Source organism: Buceros rhinoceros, unplaced genomic scaffold (assembly GCF_000710305.1).
Source record: "Buceros rhinoceros silvestris isolate BGI_N320 unplaced genomic scaffold, ASM71030v1 scaffold36119, whole genome shotgun sequence".
Classification (NCBI taxonomy): Eukaryota; Metazoa; Chordata; class Aves; order Bucerotiformes; family Bucerotidae; genus Buceros; species Buceros rhinoceros.
The window spans coordinates 1-26,179 of NW_010433855.1; the positions used below are offsets into that span (position 1 = coordinate 1).

The 26,179-nt window shown below is 40.3% G+C and overlaps 1 protein-coding gene across 1 annotated transcript; it reads left to right on the forward strand.

Moving 5' to 3' along the window:
• Positions 1-7,014: 7,014 nt before the first annotated feature.
• On the forward strand, positions 7,015-25,459 carry LOC104500591 (tetratricopeptide repeat protein 39A-like; the record flags this gene model as incomplete). The annotated part of the gene is made up of 8 exons (XM_010144257.1): positions 7,015-7,064; positions 9,342-9,446; positions 16,821-16,952; positions 17,618-17,694; positions 18,176-18,243; positions 21,756-21,820; positions 24,289-24,388; positions 25,394-25,459. Coding segments are annotated over exons 1-8 (663 nt in total), but the record flags the coding sequence as incomplete, so codon positions are not given.
• Between the last annotated feature and the right edge of the window lie 720 nt (positions 25,460-26,179).

Below are 26,179 nucleotides of genomic sequence, written 5' to 3' on the forward strand. Positions count from 1 at the left end.
CGGTCCACCCCCGGCGCAGGCCGGGACCGCCGGGCCCGTGCTGCCCAGGTGCAGCCCAGGGAGGGACCCAGCCGCCCTTGGGTGCACTTTTGCCACCAAACTGCACACACAACTTTGGGCAAACGACTTGGTCCATGCGTGCGTCTGCTTACCGACCTGAACACAGCGGCTGAAGGGGCAGAAACTGTTTTTTTGTACTTTAGGGCTTCTTTCTTCTTTTGCTTCGACAAAAGCCTGAGCTTAAGCTAATCACATACCCGTGCTGCAGTCCTACAGTAGTTATACGCAAATTAACTTTGGTCTTCAGAGCGTTATTTAAGCAGTGTTGTGTCTGTGGCAGAGCGTGGAAGACCAGGTCCTTTTTCTGGAGCTCCTGTTGGCACAGCTTGCAGCACACCTTGGCGGTGAAAAGTTGACATTAATGATGGTGTAACTCAATGCCTTCCTGCTCACCCTTCTGAACAAGCTGCAGGTGGATAACTTCCCTTTCTCCTTTCCACGTGTGCACTCCCACTGCCCCTAAAATACATAAACTTCCATTGTGTGCGTGTGAGGGAGTTGTTTCTTCAGAAGGTGAATCAAGTGAGCAAATAACATTGTGCCTTGGTGACGACAGCGTGTTGGACATGACTGTGTTAAAGGCCTCTTTATGGATTTTCTATTGGACACAAGGCTTGTGAATTAGTCTGCTTTATACTGTGCAGGAGCAGAAATTTTTAAGAGTGCAGTTGTTGGAGAGGTCAGCAAACCTTTTCTCTGCCTAGAAGAGTGGTAAGGGGTCCATTCACAGCTCTTCATGGGGTGTTTTGCTCTATCTTTGCCTGCATGCCTTCCCTATATTTTAAAGTTGAAAACGACAAACAACAGCCCATGACTTTGCAGAGACCGTGGAAATGGAAAACGTTTCCTGAATTTTAGATTGTATAAACTACAGAACAAAGCTCATCTTTTGGTGGCATCTGTATTAATACCAGTTACTACAGAGAGAGGAGGTAGGTGGTCTAGTGGCAAAGCAGCAAAGTCCTGTAGGATTAAAAAAATACAGAGTGTTAGACCTGCTAACGACCCCAAATGACATGTGCATTAGTATCTGCAATAGCCTGATACAATTTTGTTGCCATGTTCTGTCTTGATAATTTTTTAATGGAGTAACAGATTTTTAAAATTTTTTTTACTCTCCAGGATGGGGAGGTTGGGCCATATGTGTGCAGTAATGATTTAAAATGACATAATGAAATGACTGCCAGGTCTTTTGTTTGCACTGACAGTAGCAGCAGAGATTATGGCTGCATAACGCTTTAGACAGTTTTGTCTGTGGGGAAGAATGTTTGCAAAAACGTTCAGAAGCAGGAAGGAGTTTCCTGAGTTTTGCTACATGGGGCAGGTTGTCCCAGAAATCAGACTGTGTCCCTGAAGCTGCTGGAGAACTTGCCGGATCCTCATTGCCTTTCTGCAGCTCCATCTACTGGAACCAGCCGTCAGATTCCAGTGTTCTGCTGGGGTGAAAAGTGCTTCACATGTTTTGGTTACTGCTACAAAAGGTTGAAAACATGTATTAGGAGTTTTCTGTTTTCCAGAAAAATTATTACTATTTCCTTCTTGCAGTTCACATTTTAAAACCCTGTTGAAGCTCCTAGACAGCATCTTTGCAGGGCTGAGCTGGTGGTTTCTTAGGTTTCAGCTATCGTTTGGGAATAGATTGAAATGACTAGCTCATAATTGGAGGACATGATGGTTTAGTGAACTGGTTGGAACGGAAGAGTAAATGCCACATTTTTTGAGTAGGGGTGATGAAAAATGACCTCCCATTTTGCAGATTTTCAGCTTTTGTCTTCACTTTGACAATAAAAATGTCAGTCCTCTTTTGTGGAAAAACAAATGGCAGGAGAGAGTCTGGATGTTAGAATGGACAGACATTTGGACAGACTTGCCTTTGTGTCTTGAATCTCAAATGTAAATCGAATAGAATGCCATGCTGAACTTGCGTGTAGTTTTATTGTTCGTTCTCTTTGGCTCTAACTAAAATTGTCATCCAGAGCTCATGACATCTTACTATATCTGCATCATTTTTACTTGTGACCAATCCATGTTTCCTGTCAGAACGGGAAAAAAAATCCCAGAATGACCCCAGGCTGCTCTGATTCTCAGTTCAAAATCAGCCTTGCTTTTTTTTTTTTTTAATGTGTGTATGGGGGTTTTGGTTTGTTTTTTGTTTTGGGGGCTTTTTTTGTTTGGGGTTTTGTTTTGTTTTTTTTTAATCCTCAGGTAACTTGCTTAGTTGTTTTTGCACTCTTGAAATGGAGAGGTGATAACTGTCTGCTTATTGCAGCTGTTGTGCCTAAGAATAACTCTTCAAAATGGCTTTAGAAACACTGCCAAGAAAACTTGGTACTCGTACTTTCTTCTGTTCTTGAGTATTGATTCAACAGGCAGGTTCAAGAGAGTTATAAAGGCATATTGAAGTGCTGTGCTTGAATTTTTATTTAATTGGAAAGTGGTGCTGTTCGTCAAAGTAACATGAAGTATACTTTGCAGATGACTTCTGAAATACAAAGTCAGTTTGTTGGAAGCTCTCAGAGGAACATAATCTGAAATTTCATGTAAAGCAATGATTAAAGGGAAAGCAACAATCCCCTAGGAACAATCCCCTATTTGTTAAAGTGTTTTGTGTCATTCCTATTTTTTTATGAGCGTTTTAAGTACTGTTCAGCAATGGAATTGAAACAAAAGCATGGGGTTTTTTCTAAGTTGCAATAAAACATGGAGTAATTTATTTTGAAAATGCTTTGCATAGGTTTAGTGCAAAAAAACTCCAAGCCAAACAAAACCAACTATCAAACCAAGAAACATTTCAGCTCGGATAAGTACTGCAGGAAAATGGCTTTTGGGCCAAAATGTGTGTTTCCTCCCTTCGTGGTCGTCACCACACTGAAGTCACATAAGTGAAGTGTAAATCAGTGTAAATAAAGTACAAACCAGACTTTACCTATGCATCTTGCTTCACTTTTGTGATTATTTTGTGAGTTAGCCTTTGTTATTGCTAGGTAATGCAGAAGCCAAACAAACTACATAACATCCCTCCCTGAATTCTCGCCACATCTTATTTCAGAAATAATACAAACCTCTACCTTGATGTTGCAGTCCTTACAAAACCAAATCTCACTGATTTTGTCTGGCTTCCTACCATGAATGTGGCAGAGGTGAGCTTGCCTTTTGTTTAATGCTTTTTCTGTTTGTTTTGCTAAATGAGCTCAACACCAGTGCAAGACAATAGCCTAGTGCAGCTGTGGTTGATTTTTTGGTTAGTTTTAGTATGCACAGGATTAGGCCTTTAAAAATCGAGAGGAACTATGTCAGAAGTGTAGGTTGACCAGAGGCAGTAAAACTGTGAGAAGTTAGAGGACTGTGAGTAAAGAGCAAATGGGCATTGTAAGGTTGTCAGAAGACCTTAAGACTCTTAAAGGCATTAGGTGAATCATATCTGTCCTTCCCAGTGACAAAGATAGGGTGTTGGAATTTAAAGAGAAAAGCTGTTAAAACCTGCTAAGTATCAATACAGACTGACTTACCATGAAAATTTACTCTTTACTGCAGTGATCCTGTAAATTTCTGTATTTGTTTTCTTTGGATTTTGACCCTGTGTGAGCTAATTTTTTCTTTGTACATCCATAAGTGCAGTTCAAGGATGCTTAGGTTAGTAATTTGTAGTTAGCCAGACTGCGTTGTGTATATATTTTTATTTTTCACTTTGTTTGATGCAGGCAGTTCCAACGGGGAGTAAACGCCCCCAACGGTGTGTTTAGCCCTCTGTGAGCAGTCATGGCAGTACAACACGGAAGGGAAACTGCAAAGATGACACCAACACCCCAACACTTTTTATTTGTCCGAACAAACCGATCTTAATGAATTTATTGCGTTGTTTGCCCGTTCAAATACAGGATGAGAACAGTGAATGTAACGTAACCTAGATCCTGCTTGGCGCAAGTTAAACAGCGCTGGACCCGAGGGCAGAACACGGGTCTACCAATTCCCTGGACTTTGCTCTGCTCCCTGGACTGCCTTGTCCCATCCCATTGTTTTGTTTTGTGAGCCTCCTCTGAAACAGAAGGGCTGAAAGCTCGTCTTTTTAACAAAGACCTTTGACACTGCTGCGGCACCAGCAGCTTGGTGGTTTGAGAGCTGAGTTAACCTCAGAAATAAACTATGTCACACTCCATTTACAACTTGAAATACCAACTAAGATCTCCTGAATTCCAGAATTGCATCACTGTTGTGTCTGCAGAATATTTGGAGAACATGAGTATTGCAACCTTCCCCGTTGCTTTGTTGTTAGAAGTAATGGCTTTTCTGCAGCACCAAGGAGTCTTAGTCACAGCCTAAAAATGTGTTCAAGAACATAGAAAGATAAATGAGGAGGTATTACTAGCTTGGCACATAGAACAGGAAAGGATATGGTAGAATTAATTTTCTTGCATTAACTTATTTGCTTTCAAATAACGAAGAGATTTCTGTATTGTCTGAAAACTGAATAGTAACAAATTATTGTGAGAGCTAGATGTTGGTTCTCCTTTTCATGGTAATGAGAGAGCTGCTCAACTGAGATTATTTCTGATCTCATGTGGTTTTGGAAATGTTTGAAAAAGAGAAACAGAATTCTTCCCAAGTGATGTGCTTTTTGTTTTCTTTGAGTGTAGAGATTTTCAGGTTCAGAACATTTGTAACGCAGTACTGCTCAAAGCAGTCATCCATTTAGAAAGGTAGTAGTCCTCGATTTAGGAGTGACCTGGCGAACCTGGAAAGGCTAAAGAAAGTAACTCCAGGTGTATCCTGGTATCTCGTGACGTCACTCTGATTATCCAGCATTATGAGAACAGAAAGTGGTGGCATGGCCCGAATTTTATATTCGGTGGTGATATTTTTGAAGATATGCAATGAGAAGGACACCCAGTTGTCAGCAACAGTACCTATTGCACTTGGTGGCCTGCCTATCAGCAAGCCAAGTTGTATTCATATGTTGGAGATGTCTTCAGATGTTTCTTTTTGTTAAGAACTGAAACGCAGACCTTTGAAATGGGCTCTGGGATGCTTCTCACATCTGTGAGTGGTTGCAGTGAAGCACTGATGAAGCTTTGTTAGCCTGAGCGGCACAGTGCTTGTAGGGAGCAATTATGGTTTTACTACTGCTTCCTCTTTGGAAAAAATGAAGCTGTGTTGGGCGTGTGAGACTAATCTCTTTTCTGTTCCATTTCGTGCTCTGTAAAGAGGTTGTTTAAGAAATTACTTTTTTTCTGACTATGTGGCTAGAAGCAACCCTTTCTAAACCTCTTTGTAAAGGTGAGAGAGTGGGGATGCAGTGGAATAAGGTCTTACCAGAAGTCACAGGATATACTGTAATTATGATTTGGAAGCACCCCCAGTCACGGTCCCTGGGGCAGAAAACGATAATTTCATAAATAATAAAACTACAGTGAGAACCATATGGCTGTTCTTGCAAGACCTGCCACCAAAAAGAAAAAAAAAAAAAGGAAAAGCTTCTAAAACCAAGAGGGAGGTGGCCTAAATTTGGAAATATTTCAGATCTTAATTTTTTAGATTTGGGAGGTTTTTTTGTTGTTGTTAAAAGAAAATGTCAATGCACGTGGGGAAAGAGGGGTTGTATGCCGAAGGTTGTCTGAGTGTATAACTGTCTCCAGAGAAGTGGTATTGAAATAGAAACGTGCCAACTCAAGTCTTGAAGAATGTGGCAGAAACAGCCAGAGCCTTCACCATACAGAACTTTATAAAGACCATTTAGAGAAATACAGTATCAATTAGAAACAGTATAAACAGCTTGTGAAAATAATGAATAATCTTTTCAGAGCAGCTCATGATGGTGCCGTGGAAGCACCCTGGTTAATTTTAAGTTGCAACCTGTAGTTATTCCCAACTGGGGAAGAAAACCCAGTAATGTCTTTTACCTCCTGCTGTGGCACAGGTACATAGTGCTGTTATGAGCATGTAATGCGGCCATTAACAGGGAAGCCTGTGGAGCTACTACAGTAATTTTTATACCAAATGCAGCCCAGGCTTTTCCTGTACAGGATGTCATAAAAACAGCAAGAGGTTTAATGTCTCCAAATTGTCTTCCTGAAATTATCCTTTGCTCGGTCGTCATTTTTGGGTCTTTCTTCAGCAGCTGATGTCTTCATTACTGGTAGTGCTTTGTGTCATCTGACAAATAAGACCACATATAGGAGAAAAGACACTCAAAACTTTTAACGTTAGATGCTCTTGGAGAAACTAGCTTAGATAAGTAGCTCACAGCTGATCAACTTCTACAGTCCAGCTGTCATATTGAGAGAGATGACTTCTTTTGTTGCTTGCAGCTGCCCTTCTTCGGTACAGGACCAGTACTGCTGAGGAACCAGCAAAGCAGTTTGGGAGCATACACTATTTTATCTTAGGCAAAATCAGCCAGACGAGCTCACTCCACTGGTTAAATCGTTTGTACCAACTTGCCTCGTTTTGCATGGCATTAAAGAGACATTTTTACAAAGAACATGTAAAGTCTCACTACCTCCCAAAGTTACAGGAACCTGTAAAAAGCAGCAGTTTGGCTGCTGGATTGAAGCCTGTTTTGCAGAGAGTCCTTGCTGGGATGAAGTGCTCTGTTGTCTCTCTCACTTGTCTGTCTGTCACATTAGCCACAATTAACACCTCAATTCTCCTGCATGTCAGGCTCCCTCATTTGACTTCCGTTCTGGTTCATAGGTTTCCGATGCAGTCTAGTGCCACATGCAGTAATTTGAGTTGCTTCAGATCTGTAATTACGGGGGTTATTTGACTTCTGCCTAGTTTATACTGAATGAAAGATAGCTGACGCTGCCACTAATTTCAGACAGCTCTGCACATCAAACATATGCTGGCAGCTGCCAGCACCTCCTACGTTAGTAGCATCCAGTGATGTATAAACTTCATGCATCGTGGACTGGCTTCCAGATTGCTCATTTGTAGTGTGTTGTACGTGGACTAGCGATGCTCGTAACTCTCATCATATCATCCATAGAGACCAATCAGAGCGGAGGGTATGGCAGGCAGGCAGGCGCTGCCCTGCCCTGGGCTCGCAGTGTGACTGTCACTCACGGCTGGTTAAGTAGCACCGAGTGCTGCTGCTGCTGCTGGATGTTCGTGCCTAAGTGCTGAGTGGGCAAACAAATGACTATGTCAGAAGACACAAGGGATTTAGCAGGAAGGTAAGTAGTAGCGCACAACGTTTTCCATTTGGCTGAGAGGCAGTTTTGATCTTGCTGTTGAAAGCAGAAGAGGATCTGCAGCCCACTGAAGCATGACTAATCAGTTTGCTAAAATGCTTAGCACTCTCTAGTTCAAAGTATTCCTTCCCTATGGTTAACAGCAACAAATGATGGTTTGTGGCATTTGTGTAAGGAGTGTATTGTGTTCAGGTCTTAAACTCTTTACTTGGGAGCTACATCAGATGTCAGGTTTCCTGGGAGCATAAGGGAAGTGTGTAGCTTGTATTTTGGCTGCTGCTGGGGGTGGCACTCTGTTAATACGTCTTATTCCAGAAAAGATGTCAAGTGATTGTTATATCTTATTTGTGCTTGAGCTTCAGCAGTGGTTTTTTTCTTTGTCATTCCGTTTGTCTTTCCGTTTCAAAGGAATACTTTGAAAAGGTTTATTTGTATTGAATTGAAGTAGCTCTCCTGCATGATGAGAAATAAACAATCAAAACCCCCCAGGTAAAATGTTACTAGTCTAAATATTTTAAAACAGATGAGAATATGTTTTATATAGTCTAAAATATGCTTTTTGGTTCAGGGACACAGGTGTAAAAAAGGCAGGTAAGAATTGTAACACATGGAAACAATAATTGGCAAAGTTTTAATTATTACAGTAAGTAAGGCTCAGAATAGTTAGGCGGACATGATACTGCATATTGGATGAGACTGACGGATGTTTGCAAAGCACCTGGAGAGTCTCTTGGGTGCAGAAGGATGTGCAGTGTATCTGAAGCGTGATGACAACAGCCACCGTAAACTGTGTTGTGTTAATGCTTCTCTCAAATTTATATTCCTATTTTTCACCTGTATGATTATTTCTTTTTTTATTGTTTGCAGCCATTACTCTTAAAAACAAAACCAAACCACTGCTGCAGTCAGTGGTTATTACTGATGCTATCTGTCTGTTCTGTGCTTCCCTGTCCTTTCCTTAAGAGGATACCAAAACTTAGCTTTCTGTGTTTCTTTTCAGCAGGCTATGTGGTGCCAGTTTTAAAGGAGGTAACAGAGTTTCTAAGTCGTAAGACAGATCACATTGATTAGAGCTGTTTGGAGTCAGGAACATAATGAGGATTTGTTTGTATTTTGTTGGGAAAGCTTTTTTCTGTACAGACTTGTATACAACATATTGGTGCAGTACAGCTCTTTGATCATTGGATGCAGATGTTTCAACTGTCCAAACATTGGCCAGGTGACCTTAACTTTGTTAGTGCAAGGTCTTTATGCTTCTGCTGTGGATTTTTTTGTCCAGCAGTTCTGGTGTTGATGAAGTTGGACCAAACTTGTTCAGCTGGTCTGTATCATCCTGTTGCCATTAACCCAAAGACCAGATGAGAACACTTGTGATAGGTCAGGCTGACATCTGAGTGTTGGAATGGAGAAAAATCCAGCCAGAGTAAGCCACTGGGAATCTTCTGACTTTGAGATGCAGCAGCAGGGGTTTTTGTTTGAGTGCAGTTGCACTTCTTAGGGACAGTGCTGTTCTCAGGAGCACGCACAATGTGAAATTTAAACCCACCTTCAAGTCTGTGGTGGTCTCCTGGTCAGAAGCCATACTGAATATGAGCTGAACCAAAGCAGATGTTCCAGCAGCAGTCAATATAGTAATCTGATGCAGCTTGCAATGTCTCATCTTTACAGTGACACCATAATCATAATGTCACTGCCCTGTAATCTGTCAGCCTTACATGCAGTCAGATGTGCCTTGTCACCCAGTGCTTCTGTGTTCCTGATACCTGAGCTAATCAAACTGCCACCGTCCCACATGGTAACTTCAGCAAGTCCAGGTTCTTATTTACAGTACGTGTAGTTTAGCATATTTTCAGGAGGTACAAATCTTAAATTGCATTCCACACATCGCAGGGTAAGAGCATAGTTGAACCACCAGAACAAACCCACAGACATAATGGAAGTCACTTTGATTTTTTGTGGTCCCTAGAAATAGAATAGTAAATTATATGTGGGAACAAGACTGGAACTAAAGAAGGGCGGTTCAAATGTAGCGGTCGTGCATGGGTAGAAGGAGAACAGATGTGCTGAGTTTAATATCTCTTCTTCTGGCAGGTCACCTACATCAGACCTCAACGTGGCATTGCGTGAGTGTATGGCAGCTCTGGATTTATTTCTTAACAACAAGTTCCCGGATGCTTTGGCTTCTTTACAGGCAAAGTGAGTTCTGACACTTTTTCTTCCTTTCCTGTATTTTTTTGCATACTGTGATAATTTGAGAATTTTTAGTTCTGTATCTAAATGAGCAACTGACCATGAATTGCCAGGTTTGAGACGCATTACTTTAGGTGTCAATTCTTTTTTGATGTTGTTTTTTAATAACCACTGGCAGAAACTTTCTCACAGCTTATTTTGCTGTTCAGTGTTGTGATCATGCACTCTTTTTCCTCGTTACATTGCAGAGCAGCATGTAATGAGTGGCTCACCTGCAAGCAATGAGGTCATATAATAGCTTCTAGAAATTGTTGCATCTTTACAATGTGTGGTTTGGTTTTTTTTTTCATACTCTGTCCTGAAGTTACCTGTGCTCTTCGCTTGGTGAAGTCTGTGGATAATTCATGTTTTTCCCCCCCAATTTGCTCCATTTATTTTTGAGCTATCAGTAAATTATATCACACCTTCTTTCAGGCCATTGGAATAGGAAACAAGTAAACTTCCTAGGTAATGCAGTAGGGTGTGTTTGATATGCATCAGGGGTAATGATAGAGAATACTACATATCTGCTTTGCTGAGGTATCAGCCCCAGCCTTTGATACCAGAATCTGTAGATTAGCCATGTAAGTACACTCTGTGAAAGGCATTAGTGAGAAATTGTAGGCTCAGATGTATTAATAGTAATAATACTGGTTTTATTCGCAGCAGTGTTGTTTTGTGTTTATATATCATCAGAAAAAAATGGTACGAAGAATAACTGTGTTTTCATTAGATTCTGACAGTAAAGCCCCTGTGGGGGCTTTCCATCTGGAAATGCTTACTCAGTGCTTAGCATGAAATAGGAGGTATTTTATTGAAGGGGGTTTCCGAAACACTGCAAAAGTATGTGAGGCTCTGGAATCTTTTTTTTATGGAAATCAATTTTTCTTCTGTTGCATATGGTTTTCCTTCATTTTTTGTTGGGCCCTGAGGAACGTATTTCATGAGCTGATACTCTGTTTTTGTACCTGACTGTATTTCACAGTACAAAAACATTTTTGAAACTGATTTTTCATGTTAGCCTGTTGTTATGAGGAGGACCTTATTCCTGTTGCCTTTGGCAGTGAGGAAAATACAGACTTAGGGTCTTTGTGAGTGTAATGCAAAAACAGGATGCTAAGTTTCCGCACAGATTGTATCTGTTATGGGCATCCTCCATCTCTTTAAGGAATGACAAGAGCTTGTAGAGTGGGCATATGTGGTAATACTGAGTGTTTTCTTTAGGAGTCATCAGTTCCTCACTGTCACCTCTTAGCATGTTGAGATTTGAAATTGGTTTTCACAGCCCATAAATATACTATCTCTGTTTTAAGAAATACTTTTCAGTTTTTACATGCTTGTAAAGAATTTCATCTCGTAGATTTTGCAGCTTCACTGTTTATGTTGGAGGACGTACTCTGCTCTGTATTACATTATTGCAGATTCACTAAATTACTCACAGTTGTCTTCCACAGTAAGTGTATTTTCAACTGATTTGTTCCATGTGTAAGTGAGAGCAGATTTGGCAACGTATGAAAGTTTAAATCGGAAGATCTTTCCTAGCAGCTTAAAAATAAATATCTGAGGATGGTGTCTAGACTTGTGTTGAGGTAAAGCTCTCTTTTTTTCCTGTTAGAAAAGCAAATTCATCATAAAGAAGAGATCTTGTTTCATAAAAAAATTCAACTGGCAATTTTGCTTTATGTTACATAACTTGTCTTGTTTCCTCAGCAACCTTTTTGGTTTTAAGGTCAGTTTTCTTTATTATCATTAACAATAATTGTATGATAGTTATCTTGTGCTTTCTGCAGTAAATTTAATTAAATTAATCTTTTATATGGATGTCTATGTTTAGCCTGGGGCTAAGCTATAGCAGTTGCTGTGTCACCCTCATCTGAGAAGGGAAATTGGGAAAAGGAGGGGAAACCCACAGGCTGGAATGAAAACAGATTTAGTTAAACAGCCAAACTAATATCAATCTACCATAAAGTATACAAAGTTATACTCAGCCCAGCAAACGTACGATGGTCACAATAAACGGGAAAGCCATCCTCAGGAGCAGGAAAAGAGGAGAGGTCAGCAGGAGCCCCTCCTTATACTGAATGTGAGGTTTATGGTCTGGGATACACGTGTAGCCAGCTCTGGTCAGCTGCCCTGGCTGACTCGATACTGCCAATGGCCTGCGGACCATGGTAGACCTAGGATTCTGTCCCAGCAAACCCAGGGCAGTGGAGTATTCACACTAAGTCCAAGAACTTTTAAGAAATTCCTTAGATTTGGTTACCAAACACGACAGCGATTTTTCAATATGTAACCTGTTAACTGTGACAATGAGTAACACTGGAACTGTCTAGTCACCGGCGTGGGGAAAAACATCTCACCTTCCTTCTCAGCCAGACGATATATACAGTAAATGGATTAAATGCTAACTAGATTTTAGCCCTCATGTAACTGCAAACAGATAATTGTAAAGTAAAGAGTTGATTCTGGTGAGATGTTCCCTTCTCTAAGACATATGTTCAATATTTTAATAATTATCCCAAAGAAAAACATGACATAATCACCTGATAGTTTGCTGATGTCAAATCACTTGGGAGAACGGTAAATAATAAAGATAACGTGACACAGAGTAATCTGGATCACTGGATGAGCTATAACACATCTGTGCTGATGATTACAGTATTCCAAGAACAGTATGAGAACGATTCATTCTGGGCAGTTGACTTTATTCTGAAAATAGTCTCCAAAAAACATTTGGTGGTGTTTGATGGAATATTAATTCTAGAATGACTGTGTTTGAAAGGTAAGTTCAGTCCTCTGATGTGGGAATGTCTCACGTAGGGGTGAAGAGATTGTGTTACTACTCTGTTAGTTACTTGTGAAACTGATTTTGGAATAGTGTAGTTCTGTGCTACCTGTTTACTATCACTGGAATTTTTAATATAAGCCCAATTTACAATATTAAACATTATGTTCTGATCTTTAAAAAGCTTAGAGAGGTCACTAAGGAGTGGAAGCGTTTTGTAATGGCTGTCTTCATGGTATGGTGAAATGTTCTTGCCCTTGTAGAACAAAAGCAAACATGATGATGTTAGTGGAGTGGAGGAGCTTTCTCTGGGATCTGATCTAACAAAGATGGTGTGTGATTGTCAAATTGAGAGCAGTGAACAGGGAAGCACATGGAGGTAGAGTGAAGCTCGAGACAGTGTTTGGGTAAAGATGGTGCACAGCTCTGCAGAAAGCTCGAATTTGCTGTTTATTGTAAAAACTTTCAAGAACATGAAGGTCATTATTTTTAGGGTTTTTTTTGTCTTTTTATGTTTGGAGTCTGGAAGAACACAACTTTATAGTCTTTGTAGCTAAATACATTGCTGCCAAAACCTGACTTAATTGTTGGCTTCACCTCCTAGCTGGAAGATCTTTACAGATTCTGAATTTTGGAGAATGGCTAGATGAAAAAGGCTCAGGGATTCTGTTGCTGAACGGCAGTGTTTTGGTTTAGACCAGACGTGGCTTAGGTGTTCTGGTGGCTTGTGGTAACTACGGAACCAGGCTGGTGGCTGATTAGAATGGTCTTTTTCTAGTTTTAAACTTAATGCTGGTGGGCAGTTTTCATAGGAAACAGGTTTTTATTGGAAAATATAGATTCATCAAAACAGACAGTGAGTATGTAAGCCCATGCAGTGGGTCTAGAGGGTTTTTTGAACGTTGAGTGGAACTTGTGGTCAAAGATGAGGAAAGACTTCAGGTCACATGGTCATATTCTCTTGATGCATTTTTGATTTGGACCCTGATTTCTCACTCTTGCGCGTGCCTGGATGAGCAGACTGTTGGCTGGTCTGTGGGGTGTCTTTCTCACTCTGTGCTGTTGGATTTGTTACACTTGGTAGAAGCATCTTGATACTAAACCAGGGCATAGACTTGAATCTGGGGTTTACGTAACCTCCTGATGTGTGTCCTGTCTGATGGGTTATTGTAAAAGGATCCATGAAATGATTTTGGGCACTGTGTTTTTTTACAAAAATTACTAGCTCCTGGGTTAATCCTGAGGTCAAACCAAGGCAAGCTTTTTGATTTTCATACTTCAGCTGGAGGGCAGAGCTGTCACCATCCTCACTTAGGTACTTGTTTCCAAGCAGGAGTAAAAGCGTTCTCCAACAGCTTTGGAGAAAGGACAGTGCTACAAGATGATGATGATTGCACTGTGGTTGGAGAACAGGCATGTGGAGTAACTCCATACACGCCTAAAGATATTATTTATAATCCTCTTATTCAGCATTTGATACCAACTACCAACTTCTCCAGTGGGAGAAGTCATTAATCAAAATGTTAGTTGTATTTATGTCATAAAAGCATGTTCTTTCCAACAGCGTCCTAAGCAAAACTCTGCTGGGGAATCGAAGAAGAAAAAAAAAAACTATCGAGTTTCATTCTGTATCCATCCATATAAAATGCAGTCCTTAAAACTTCTGGCAATATGCCAGGATTTGTGCTATTATCTGTGCTATTTATACTAAGGAAACAACTAACTGCTACATCTGGTTGCATTTCTACCCACCTCCCAGCCCCTGAAAAAAATAAAAGACTAAATTTGAGTGTTGATAAATACCAGTTGACTAATGGTAAACATGAATTATTATCTCTTTTAAATACTAGAAGCAAAATAGATTGAACCATTGTTTAGGGAAGAGGTGAATTGGTATCAGAAGCAAATTACTGGAGAGTGAAATCCCTGTTCACCATATAAGTGTGAAAAGTATCACTTTTGCTTTTAGTGCAGTGAATTTAATATTTATCTGCTTTGAATTTGAAATCAAATTGCTAAAAATTGAATTTGAACCTTTATAACATTTTTATTTAAATCGATAAATGATGAAATGCATTTCTCTGTACCCACTGAGGTTGAATAATTAAATGAACAAGCTGGCATTTTATAGTATGTCAAATTTTTTTTCTACTTTACTTTATCAGTCTACTGAAAGAATTGTGATGTAGTAGGCCAAGAAAGAGCTGTCCTGACTCCATTGGGTTTTAAACTAATTTCTCTGTTATCTGTCTGTTCTTCTCACGTTACAGATGAGATGGATGTTAGTATAGTCTGGAGCACACAGGATTGGTTTAGATGTTGGTTACAGCAGCTTGTTAGGTAACCTGTGGACATGGTGAAGGCAACTAGGAATTAAGGACAGCAGTGAAAGACAGACTGCAGTGGAGTTCAGAGAGTTACACTGCAAATTCCTTCAGTAGAGTCTGCTCTGTGTTGCGTGTACTGGAAAAAGTAGCCCTTTGTCGTCAGCGTGAAGGTTGTCAAGGAAAGCACCAGGTATCTGTGTAAAGCTGTCTGCACCAACACTAGGTATAGTTTTAATCCCTAGATCTCAAAATATATATACAGAGAAAGTCAGGATCGTATTGTTGCTTGAATTTTTCTTTGGTGGTTTTTGATGCACTGTGTCTTTGAGAGGAGGTTATTTTAGATGTAGACAAAGTTACTTTTGGCTCTGGAAAACACCAGTCAAACATCAGGGGCTCCTGAGGATACTTAAGGGTATTTTACTCCATCAACCAAAAGGATTAATGCATCATAATGTACGAATTGCTAGAAAACTTAAAGGGATCCAAGTCATCACAGTGGGTTATTAGATAGATCATGGATTAATGTAGGGTTTTCTTAAGTTAGCCTTGAAATTATCTTGAAATAATCCAGGTATCAAAACCTGGGGAAGCAAGTGTATTTCCAGGGGAGAAATTAAATTAATTGAGGTGTCTTTAAAGTTTGTCTTTTCCCCTTAGAACAAAACCACTGAATCAGAGTGGTTGAGGTTGGAAGGAACTTCTGGAGGTCCCATGCTCAAGCAGGACCACCTAGACATGGTTATCCAGGACCATGTCCAGACAGCTTTTGAATCACTCCAAAGAGACAGACTCTGCAAGCTCTCTGGACAGCCCATGCTTAGTCACTCTGATAGTAAAAAAATGTTTCCTGATGTTTGATCAAAACCTCCTGCATTTTATTTTGTGCCTGTTGCCTCTGGTCTGTCACTGGGTACCACTGAAAAGAGCCTAGCTCCATCCTCGTTGCATCTCCCCTTTCAGATATTTCTATATAGGAACCCCCTGAACTTTCTCTTCTCCAGGCAGAGCAGTCCCGGCTTTTCCAGCTTTTCCTCATAGGAAAGATGTTTCAGTCCCTTAATCATCCTCATTGCCCTTCATTTGACTTTCTCGAGCTTGTCCATTTAGCGAGGAGCCCAGGACTCCAGGTGTGGCCTCGCCCAATGCTGAGCAGAGGGGGAGGGTGACATCCCTCGACCTGCTGGCAGCAACACTCTTAATGCAGCCCGTTAGCCCTATTTGCAGCAAAGGCACTGCCAGCACACCACTTCCTCCTTGGAAGAGAAAATGACGTTTTGAGAAACAAACCCCTGAAGTACACCTGTTGAGAATAGGCGTGCTGAGGGTGGAGATTTTCTTGTAAGGATATCCTTGTTTGACTGCAAGTATTTTTGACTATTGCTTGCCATGTAGAGCTATCTGATCCATTCTTAAAGTGCAAACAATTGAAATAACAATTGTTGCTCTTTAGCAATGTTTGTCTAAGTCATGCTATTTGTCAGGGGTGGATTAGCAAGGTCTGCAGAGAGTTTCTGTGGCAGGAATTCATCTGAGCTTGCCCTTCAACATATTTTCCAAGTCATTTTTATTGAACCTCTGTGCCTGAAGATATTTTGATTCATTTGCAGAGGATTATACCATACACAGGTACTGGATGAATGCTGTAAATGGGTGCAATATATAAACCCTTCTTTCTGCCAGAGGAAGGATGCTGGCAATAGATTGGGGTGGAAGGCTGGCAGAAGGGAAGAGGAGGAAAAAGCTGTAGTCGTTGACTGGAATGCTGCTGGTGGGAAGATCTGTTCAAAGAAAATTCTGCTTTGGCTGTGGTCGTAGTATTGTGCTGCTTAATCCATGAGTCTGTCCTGAGTAACTGTCCCAAACTAGAAGAATATCTGGATTTGCATCATGTGTGGTAACTGTTCATTACATACTCCATTAAGAAACCCCCATGATTCTGTTATCCCTAAATAGTTATCCACGTGGTTAATTCCTGTGCTTTATGTATGTTAAATACCTCTCCTCAGCTCGGAATAGGAACAGTTTAGCACAGTTATTGAGACGTCATTTCCTCTACAAATCTCAGTCTATTAGTGTTTATTGGTTATTTCGCATGTCCTTTGATTTGGTTTCTAGTTCATTTGGATCTTGTTCCCATCAGGTTTCTGGAATTGGATTTGTATTTATTTTTTAGAAGTAAAAACATAATAAAATCAGCTGTGCTTTGCATCTTGTGTTTTCTTTCAGAACTAAAGATAGTATGTATCATGCATTGACTTATGCCACCATACTGGAAATGCAAGCTATGATGACATTTGATCCTCAGGACATACTGAATGCAGGAAACACAATGAAGGAAGCTCAAGCCACCTGTCAAAAGTAAGTGTGGAGCAACTCAGTCAATAAATAGTCCCTTCATTGGAAAGTTTTGAAAGACATACAGGTTCAAAAGAGACATGTAATTTCATAGAAATCATAGGAAAAGTGAGATTGGAAGGGACGTCATCTAGTCCAGCCTCCTGCTCAAAGGAGGGTCGGTTATGAGGTCACACCACATAACTTAGGGTTTTCAGCAATCTAGTCTTGAAAACTTCTGTTTACTGCAATATCTGATTTTTCTTGTCAATTAGATTTTTGTCCTGTCTGTAGCCCCGGTTCTGCAATGTCTGAAAGTTACTTGCCATTTACAGGCACTGCAAGATCTTCCCCTTTGGTGATGGTTGTATTGTAGCTGGCTTGCTTTGAGTCAGCTGTGCTTCCACTTCTGTACACATGCGTGCGCACACACACACTTAACACAAAGTAAATCAGAAAGCCTCCTTATCCCCTTCCTCCATCAAGATGGATTTCCACATCCATGGGTAAAAAATGAACCCAGGAGGACCTTGCTGACTGACTTCTGTGTGGAATTTGCTGAGGTTTGTCTATGTGGTGAGATGACGGCGGGTTGGTGAGCACTGGAGGTGTGGTAGTGACGGTATGGGTGGCCAGCTGAAAGATACTCTTCTGTCTTGGTCAGAATGACCAAACTGACTTTTCTGCAGATTTAGGAAGAAATCTACAGTAGCTGATTCTATCAACAACCTCGTGCATAGACAAAGCCTTGAACACTTTACTGAAGGTAACATTATCTCTAAACACGTAAGGTTTTCCTTTTTTTTTTTTTTGCTGCAATTTGAATTGTTTAGAATTGTTCACACAGTGTGTTTTTACAGATAGCAAGTTTTCTGACAAAATTGCTGACTTGGCATTTTCAAAATATCTGTGTCACCACATCACTGTTTTTTGATTGCTGTCTCAGCATTTAAAAAAATCGGTGTGTGAAGAAATACTTAAAAAGAAACACTGAAATTCCTAGGAAGGTTCTAGATCTAGGAATTCCTGAAAAGCACCAGAGCAATTCCTGCAAAGTTTCTGTAACTGTGTGTCGTTTCTGTTTGGGGTTAGGTCGGTAGTGTAGACCTGGAACACTCCAGCAGATTTGGAACAGATATTTCTCAGTCTGAGCTTTGTGATTTTATTCCTGTATTAGTGGGCTAAGTGTTTTTTAATTATATTCTTGTCTGATTGATTTGTTTTCTTCTCCCCTCTGTTGATACTAGAGGAAATCCATGCAGAAATTTGCTATGCTGAATGTTTACTTCAGAGAGCAGCACTTACATTTCTCCAGGTATGGATTGCTGCATGGCTTGTAGGGGAAAAAAGTACACAACATACAGGTTTCTTTTCTAAAAATTAATTAGATGGTAGAAGACCCTAGTTTGATTTAATGGTATAAGACTTTCATCTGCATTAAATCTGGATTTTTTTTATCTGGAACACCTGCTGATGAGACAGTAGAATGTTTTGTTATTCCTTGTGATTATCAAACAATGCTTATCTCGACACACATAGCACTGAGTCTCCTCTGACGCTCCTCTCCCTTTTGGATGTGTGCAATGTAACTGTAGTAAGCCGTAGTTTTCAAATACTGTTTGTTGGGAGAGCAGATTAAAAAAAAGACAGCATCATTGAAGCTGTGCTATGCTGGAATGCAAGTGAGATTTTTGTTTCAGTCAGTCTGGTGTTTGCTTTCCCAAGACTTCTTTCTCACTTGTTTGTTCTTCAGCAGCTCTTTTGGTCTGCATAGCTGTTATGCTCCACACATGCTTCTTGCTAAACAGTGCTGCCTTTCTTTAAAAGAGGGACCTCTCCCTCTTCTTTGAATTCTATCTGCCTGTACCTATGAAACTTGATTTGTTCAATGGATCAACGCTAGCAGTACTTATTTGGCTTTCAGTTTGCAGTTTAACTTGTAGTTGAAATATCTGGTTTTTCTGGATTTGGCTGTACTTGCAATATGACAGTAGACTTCTTCATCTATGCAGAGGGGATAATAAAAGTCACATTCACAAAAGGCTTCTGCTTCTTAGCCCAAAGGTGCTGATAGAGAATGAAATGCAGGTGATGATTTTAATAGTGTTTGGGAGTTGTCAGATGGGCTCTGATTTATGTTGCTTTTGGTGGTTTAGGAATCATTGTCCTGGGTTTGCTGGGATGAATCAGAGGTCTACCTCTGATTTTGGTGGTTTAGGAATCATTGTCCTGGGTTTGCTGGGATGAATCAGAGGTCTACCTCTGATTTTGGTGGTTTAGGAATCATTGTCCTGGGTTTGCTGGGATGAATCAGAGGTCTACCTCTGATTTTGGTGGTTTAGGAATCATTGTCCTGGGTTTGCTGGGATGAATCAGAGGTCTACCTCTGATTTTGGTGGTTTAGGAATCATTGTCCTGGGTTTGCTGGGATGAATCAGAGGTCTACCATGGTCTGCAGGCCATTGGCAGTATCGAGTCAGCCAGGGCAGCTGACCAGAGCTGGCTACAGGCGTATCCCAGACCATAAACCCATCATGCTCAGTATAGAGGGGGAAGTTTGCAGAGGAGAAGGGGAGCTCCTGCTTGGGCTCCTCGTGACCCTGACCCTGCTCCTCTTCCTGCTCCTGAGGACTGCTTTCGTGTTTATTGTGACCATCGTATGTTTGCTGGGCTGAATATAACTTTGTCAGCATTACATGGACATGTGGTATTAGTTTGGCTGTTTCATTAAATCCATTTTCATTCTGAACCATGGGTCTCCTCTCCTTCTCCAGATCCCCCTACTCAGTTGGGGAGGGGTCACTGGGTGATAGAGCAACTCCTGTAGTTTAGCCCTGGATACAAGCTGAACAGAGACAACCATGTAACCTTTTTCAGCCATCTGCCACGCTCCTCTGCTAAAAACTATTCCTTCATGGAAAGCCGGAGTTCAGAGTAGTTTTCTCTGAAAATTTTTAGAGTGCTGATGATGGTGACTTTATGGTAAGACGATAGACTTTGAAATGGCCAAGGTGTAGCTACCTATTTCCATATTCCTTCGAGATCCTTTGGGCTGAGTAACCTCTAGCACTGGGGACACTTGGGTGGTATCTGAAGCTGTGGAAGTGAGGGTTTTCAGAACTTCTCCATTGCGCCTGTAAGAAAGGTGTGTTTTAATGCAGTGTCTCTTGGTTATAAACACTGTTTTCACATCTCTCTGGTTTTAAAATGTTTATAGATACCTGAGAGAGATTTAAGAGTAAGAAAATAATTTCTGCATAAAGAATGTCTGTCTATTTAATTCCTCTTCCATTCTGTGTTTAATTTTTCATGAACACGTGAACTGGTTTTAGGAATCAAAGTCACTTGGTTCCAACAGCTATTGAAATGGGTTAGTTTTGATGCTTAATGTAAATGACCAAATCCAGGTGAAAACACGTAGAAATTAGTTTCAGGATTTTTTTTTTTGAGGACTGGACTATTGTCATTTGGTTATCTCTGCTGTTCGTATCATGAGTATTCTGAATTTAAACATTTTAAAACCATCTTCTTTCCTATTTCCATTTTTGATTCAAAGGAAAATATAACTGAACCTTTGCATATGGTTAGGCTGCTTTACTGCCCCACCCCCGAGTTGCTAATTAAAAAACGATCTCTTTTTCTACAGAACAAAGAAAACCAGGATCACATTCTTTTTTGACTATTTTGTTTGTGTGTGATTTGGATTCAAGTCTCTGGGGATATGTCATGGGGAATATCATGCTCATTTCTGGTGCATCGTTTCTGTCCTCAGTTATCACTCTCGATAATGTTGTTTGAGGATGACTGTAAAGCACACAGGCTAGCGCTCGTGTTGCAGGCTGCAGGAGTAAGCCCCTGCCCTTCAGTTCAGGCCATAAGGCTTCTTATCTTAAATCGAAGTCTGGAAGAAGTTGAACTATATCTTTGATTGGCTTGAGTTATCTTCCTGACTTACTTACAGGAGGGTGGAAAGCTCTTTGAGGCAGGTTCTGTCTCAGTGAGCACAATTGGGCCCTGTTTCATTAACAACAGCAGTAAAACAAACAAATGTTCATCTAATCTATGCTATTTTTCTCCATAATGCTTCATACAGTCTCTTAAAATACCGTCACAAAAAAATCATCTACCAGAACACACGTAGTCTTCCTTTCCCAAAGTAATAGCAGATACAAAACAAACCAGAATGACAGAGTGTATAGGATGAGTGAGGGAAGAAACTGTCACCAGCAGGTTCGCTCTTTGGCCTATAACTGTAAACTAATGGTCCCCCAGATACACTTTGCTCTAAGTTCTCAATTCGTTCCAGCTTTTAGTGTAACGTGTTGTCATTACTTGTATGGATCTCATAGCTACTTGGATATTCAGACCAGAAAGAGCATACCCTGCATAACTTTACCCTGCTTCCTTTTTAGGACATGAAACTATATTCTGTAGACTCCCAAGGACAGTTACTTGTCTCTGGTGCTGAGCCAGGAGACGTTCAGATCTTAACTGTGTTGAAGGACAAATAAGAGAAAGCTATTTTTGAAACCTTAGGTGCCATTCATTAGCTCAGACCCCATTAATGTTACTAGCTTTGTCCCCATTAATGCAAATTCAGATGGTCCAAAGGTCACAAGGCCTAAACTAATCACAGAAGGCATCAAAATAAAGTCTGAATTGAGTAAAAATACTTCAATATAGAAAGGAAATCCTAAATCCAGGTATTGTTTCTCAGAAACATATTGTCACGATGGTTATGTTCAAGGCATATATTCATTTCAGGAACACAACAGCTCTTTATAATGCTTATAAATTCACACTGCTAATGTGTTTCCTTTCTAACAGGATGAGAATATGGTTAGCTTCATAAAAGGAGGCATCAAAGTCCGAAACAGTTACCAAACATACAGGTAAGTCAGAGCAGTGATGTGCTAAGCATACTCTTACAGTAAAAGTGCTGCTGGTTGAGTTGTCCAATTCACAAATTAGTTCCTGGTGTCTTTATTGCAGCCTTTATTATGGGCCTCCTGTCTATAGCCTTTCTCAGCCCACACAAATTCCTCCTTTGTGTGACAAGAACACTGACAGTATGGTTGATTTGGATTGTAAAGATAGTGGACCCTAACCCTGTTAACCTGCTTGAAATACTATATCCTTGAAATTATCTGTAAAAAAATAACATGATTTAGTGGTCTGCATTTTGTGTCTGCATAGCTCAGCTTGGAGGTCTTGCAGTCATTAGGGATATGAAATGGCATTTCTTTATAGTTCTGATTGCAGCTTTTTGGAACATTCTAAACTAGTCACTGAAACACAAGTAATTCCATAAAAAATGCATAGAAATAAAGTGAAATTAAGAGATAATAAACTGAAGAGCTTGCAATGGAACGTATAAATGGCTTCAAACAAAGATGAAACAGGATTACAGGAAATAGGTTTATGGGGTCGAGTTAACATAGTAGACCAGATGCAGTCTCTCCTCATCATGAAGTCCCTGAACAGTCAATTCCTAGAGGATACTTTTCCAAGCATCTGCCACTGTCTGAGTGAAATGTTTGGCTAGCTGAACTTTTAATGTGGTTAGGTGTGGCAGTTGTTCTGCTCTAAGGAGAAGGTGCATGCTGTTGAAAATGATAAGCAAAGCTGCTTATCTGAACTCAACAATATGCCCATTACTTAGTGTCTATAAGCCAAAACCATCTGCTTAAGCAGATTTCTATTCATCCAGGAAGTTATGGAGAGCTACTTTGAACATGTGCAAAAGGTTTTGAAGTGAAGTAGTAAATTCTAGAAATTACGTTAAAATGTACACCACTGGAAGCACACTCAGTTGTGCCTCAGTAAATTAAGATCAGCTCTGGTACGTGTACAGATGTAAGTGTTACAAATGTAGTAGCTCTTCAGTGGTCTGCAAAAGCATGCTAATAACACCCTGCACATATTACCAAGATGTGTGTTTTAACACAGAGAAATTTGTATGTGAGTCTGGCAGTTTCGATATTTGTACTGTGCCTTTGATATGGGAAGAAATAATTGCAGTTTTGCTGAGAGAGTGGTGCAACAGGCTATCGAAAAACCAATGCAAAATGACAATGAGACTTTACTTGCTTTGACTGATCAGTATTTTTACCACGTAGTTTCTGATATAAAGAGCCATCTTTCCTCACTGTCAGCAGTACTGTTTGATAATCTGCAGCAACAACCACCCTGAAAGGACAAGTAAATGTTAGAAAGATACAATTTTTATAACTCTCAGGCAGCAAAGGTTACTATACACTGTAAAAAATATGGAATGAAATAAAACAATAGTTCAGAATTAACCATTTGCTTATTGTCAGTGAATAAAAAGTATCAGAAAACTTTCACGATAGTACAGGCTTACATGAATGATTTTAAAAAGTGAAAGCTAGATATGCATCATATTTTATTTTAGGGCTTCAAATTTGGACTCAAAACAGCCACAAAAAGGTTACGAGCTAGCAGACCCAAACCAGCATCCAGTCCAGGTTCTCCAGAAGTATACTGAAAGGGGGAGAGATGGCATTGTCCATATTTGTGTGGGTGGAAGGTGACTCTAAATGCAGGTCCATTGTAAAGACTGCAGTTACAATGATTACCTCTTGGCAACAACCAGCAGATAAAAATATCATGGCCTGAACACAAATATGTGACTGCCATTGAAACAGTGTTTTTCTTCTCCTAGTAGTTAAGAATCAACAATAGTGTGAAAAACACATAGCTATAGAAACAGTAATGAGAAAAACAGGTAGCGATAGAAAGCTTGGAGACAAAACAGGTTCAAATCCAGCTGGATTACACAGGGAAATAAAGGGACACTACAAAGTCGAGAGCTGTGAAGTTAGAAAAATAAGTGAAAAGTAATTTTTGGTATATACCTGCCCATTTAAAAATATTTCTTACAATTGTCTTTTCCTATATATAACAAAAGGTTCTTTTAAATGAACATGTACAAACAGGGAATACTTAACCCAGGGATTAGTGAAACAAATCAAATTTACTAATTTAAATTTAACTCTCCTGCACTTCCTCATCATCTCTTTTTGCAGTCCTAGTGGTTGGTGTTACTCCCAACAGCCATTCTTGAGATATTTTCAGGCAAAAATGTGGTTGCAAATTGACTATGTCTGTTTGTCAGGAATTAATCTCTAGACGTTCATATTTTTCTAGTTGATAGTAATGTGACAGAAATGAATTGTTGATAAACTGACAAGATGTTGTAGATGTTCACTTGAATGAGATGACAAAATTACCCTTTTTGAACTACTGTATAGTTCAAGGTAATAGGGTTACTTTCTTCCTGAATTGTAATTAATCCTTTTATTTATGGTCAACGTAACAGAATCTTGTGCCTTTCCAGGGAGCTGGACAGTCTTATACAGTCTCCACATTATGTCAAAGGAGAAAACCATCTTCACTTTGAGGGAGGTGTAAAACTTGGAGTTGGAGCATTTAATCTGGTATGTAGCAACAGTTCTTCTCTTGAGTTGAAGTCCTGCAGCCTCCTGAAAATGTTCTTAACTTAAATACCTAACATCAGTGTTACTAATCGTATGGTTAAAATGAGGTATGTGCTCTGACACTTGCAGCATCCCAGTCTCTGTTCTAAGAACGTCAGATGGTAATACACTTTAGAAATGATGAGACTACCGCCCGCAACGTGGGCAACACTGCATTGTGTGTGCAGACCCACGTGCGCGTCCTCATGAGGAGTTCATGAACCGAGAAATTATCTCCTCTGACATGGGCCAAGGGCGCGTTCTTTGAGAATATGCTGAGTGCCTGTGCGCACCTTGCAGTGAGGATGTTCATTAGCCAAGTGACCAATGCTTGGGAGGTGCTTGAAGAAGGTGGTGTTAACAGTCTTATGAGAAAGGACCCACTGGAATGGCGGGCCAGGAGAAGCCTTGCACAGCAGCGGCAGTTGCCTGTGCTTGATTGAGTTCCATTACTGACACTCAGGAAGCAACCAGGGACTTGGCTGTTAACTGGATGGCTGGGGCAGGGTATGTGAATGGGGCCTGATGTGTGCTCAGGCCACTGTTGACTGTTGTTGCTTGTGTTCTGATCAGAAAGCAGGTGATCAAATGGCACAGGACGGTTCTGATATGTCAGAGAGGTGTTGAACCAGAGATGGCAAGGGATGACGTGGCTATTCAGGTGATGGGTTGCAGAAAGTACCTTGCTTGCATTACTCTGCACAAGTCTGGCATGTGCCCAGATGTTAGATTTACTGCACAAGAACAAATATGTACGGTGCGGTATACTCCCAGTATTTCTGAAACATCCAAGAAGTAAAGTTACTAAGCATGTGCTGCATAAATATATCTGTGCAAGGAATTCTGCAGACACAGGGTCTCTATTAAATATTTCTGTTAAAGTCGTTCAAAAAAGTTGTGGGAGGTGGCTGGTAGCTGAGAGGCAGCAAGTCTGTTACTGCATAACTGTTGCATTTCCTTCTGTAGACATTGTCCATGTTTCCTGCACGGATTCTGAGATTACTGGAGTTTGTCGGATTTTCTGGAAACAAGGTAAGTGTGAAATAAATTTATTGGTACATTCCCATCACTCTTAAAGTAAAAAATGGAGGCAGAAATTTCTCTCCCTCACATTAGCTGTAACTCTCTGAAACAGACTCTTGCCATGTGCGCGCTGACAGCACTGATGCTTTCGTGCAGCTGTTTTCTTTTATATTCTTGTCTGAACTGTTACACTTCAGAGATCGTGATAGCGCTGGTCAGTGATGGTACAGCTGTGAAACATGTTGAAGACAGTGGCTAATACAGTGGTGTTGATATACTTAGTTTTTTAGTTACTGGTCTTTTATGCATGCTTGTGCTCAGAAGTCCATAGCCAAAAGTGTGTTCTTAGCCTTTAAGATATTAGTTTACTTGATAATTACTGTCATTATAGTATCTGAATGTCCCTGACAGGTTTCTGCATGATATTCGTTGGGGGAGAAAAAAATTTCAAATTAATTTATTTTTTCCTCCGTGTCATTGATAACAACTGATAACATGAGTGTGGAACCTAAATTCTCTTTGCCTAAAAGAGTAAGTGCTTTTTGCCTAGAGAGTAACCTCTCTGACCTGTGTTGTTTGTGCATGCAGTTTAAGGACAGAAGTTTAGTAATGAATCACCAGTAAACTCGCATGCACCTGAGTTACACTGCAGAGCAGATGCACAGAAAGTGCTGTGCTGGTGTTCTTGGGTGTCACCAGTTTGGCCGAGATAAAAACCAAGGTCCGATG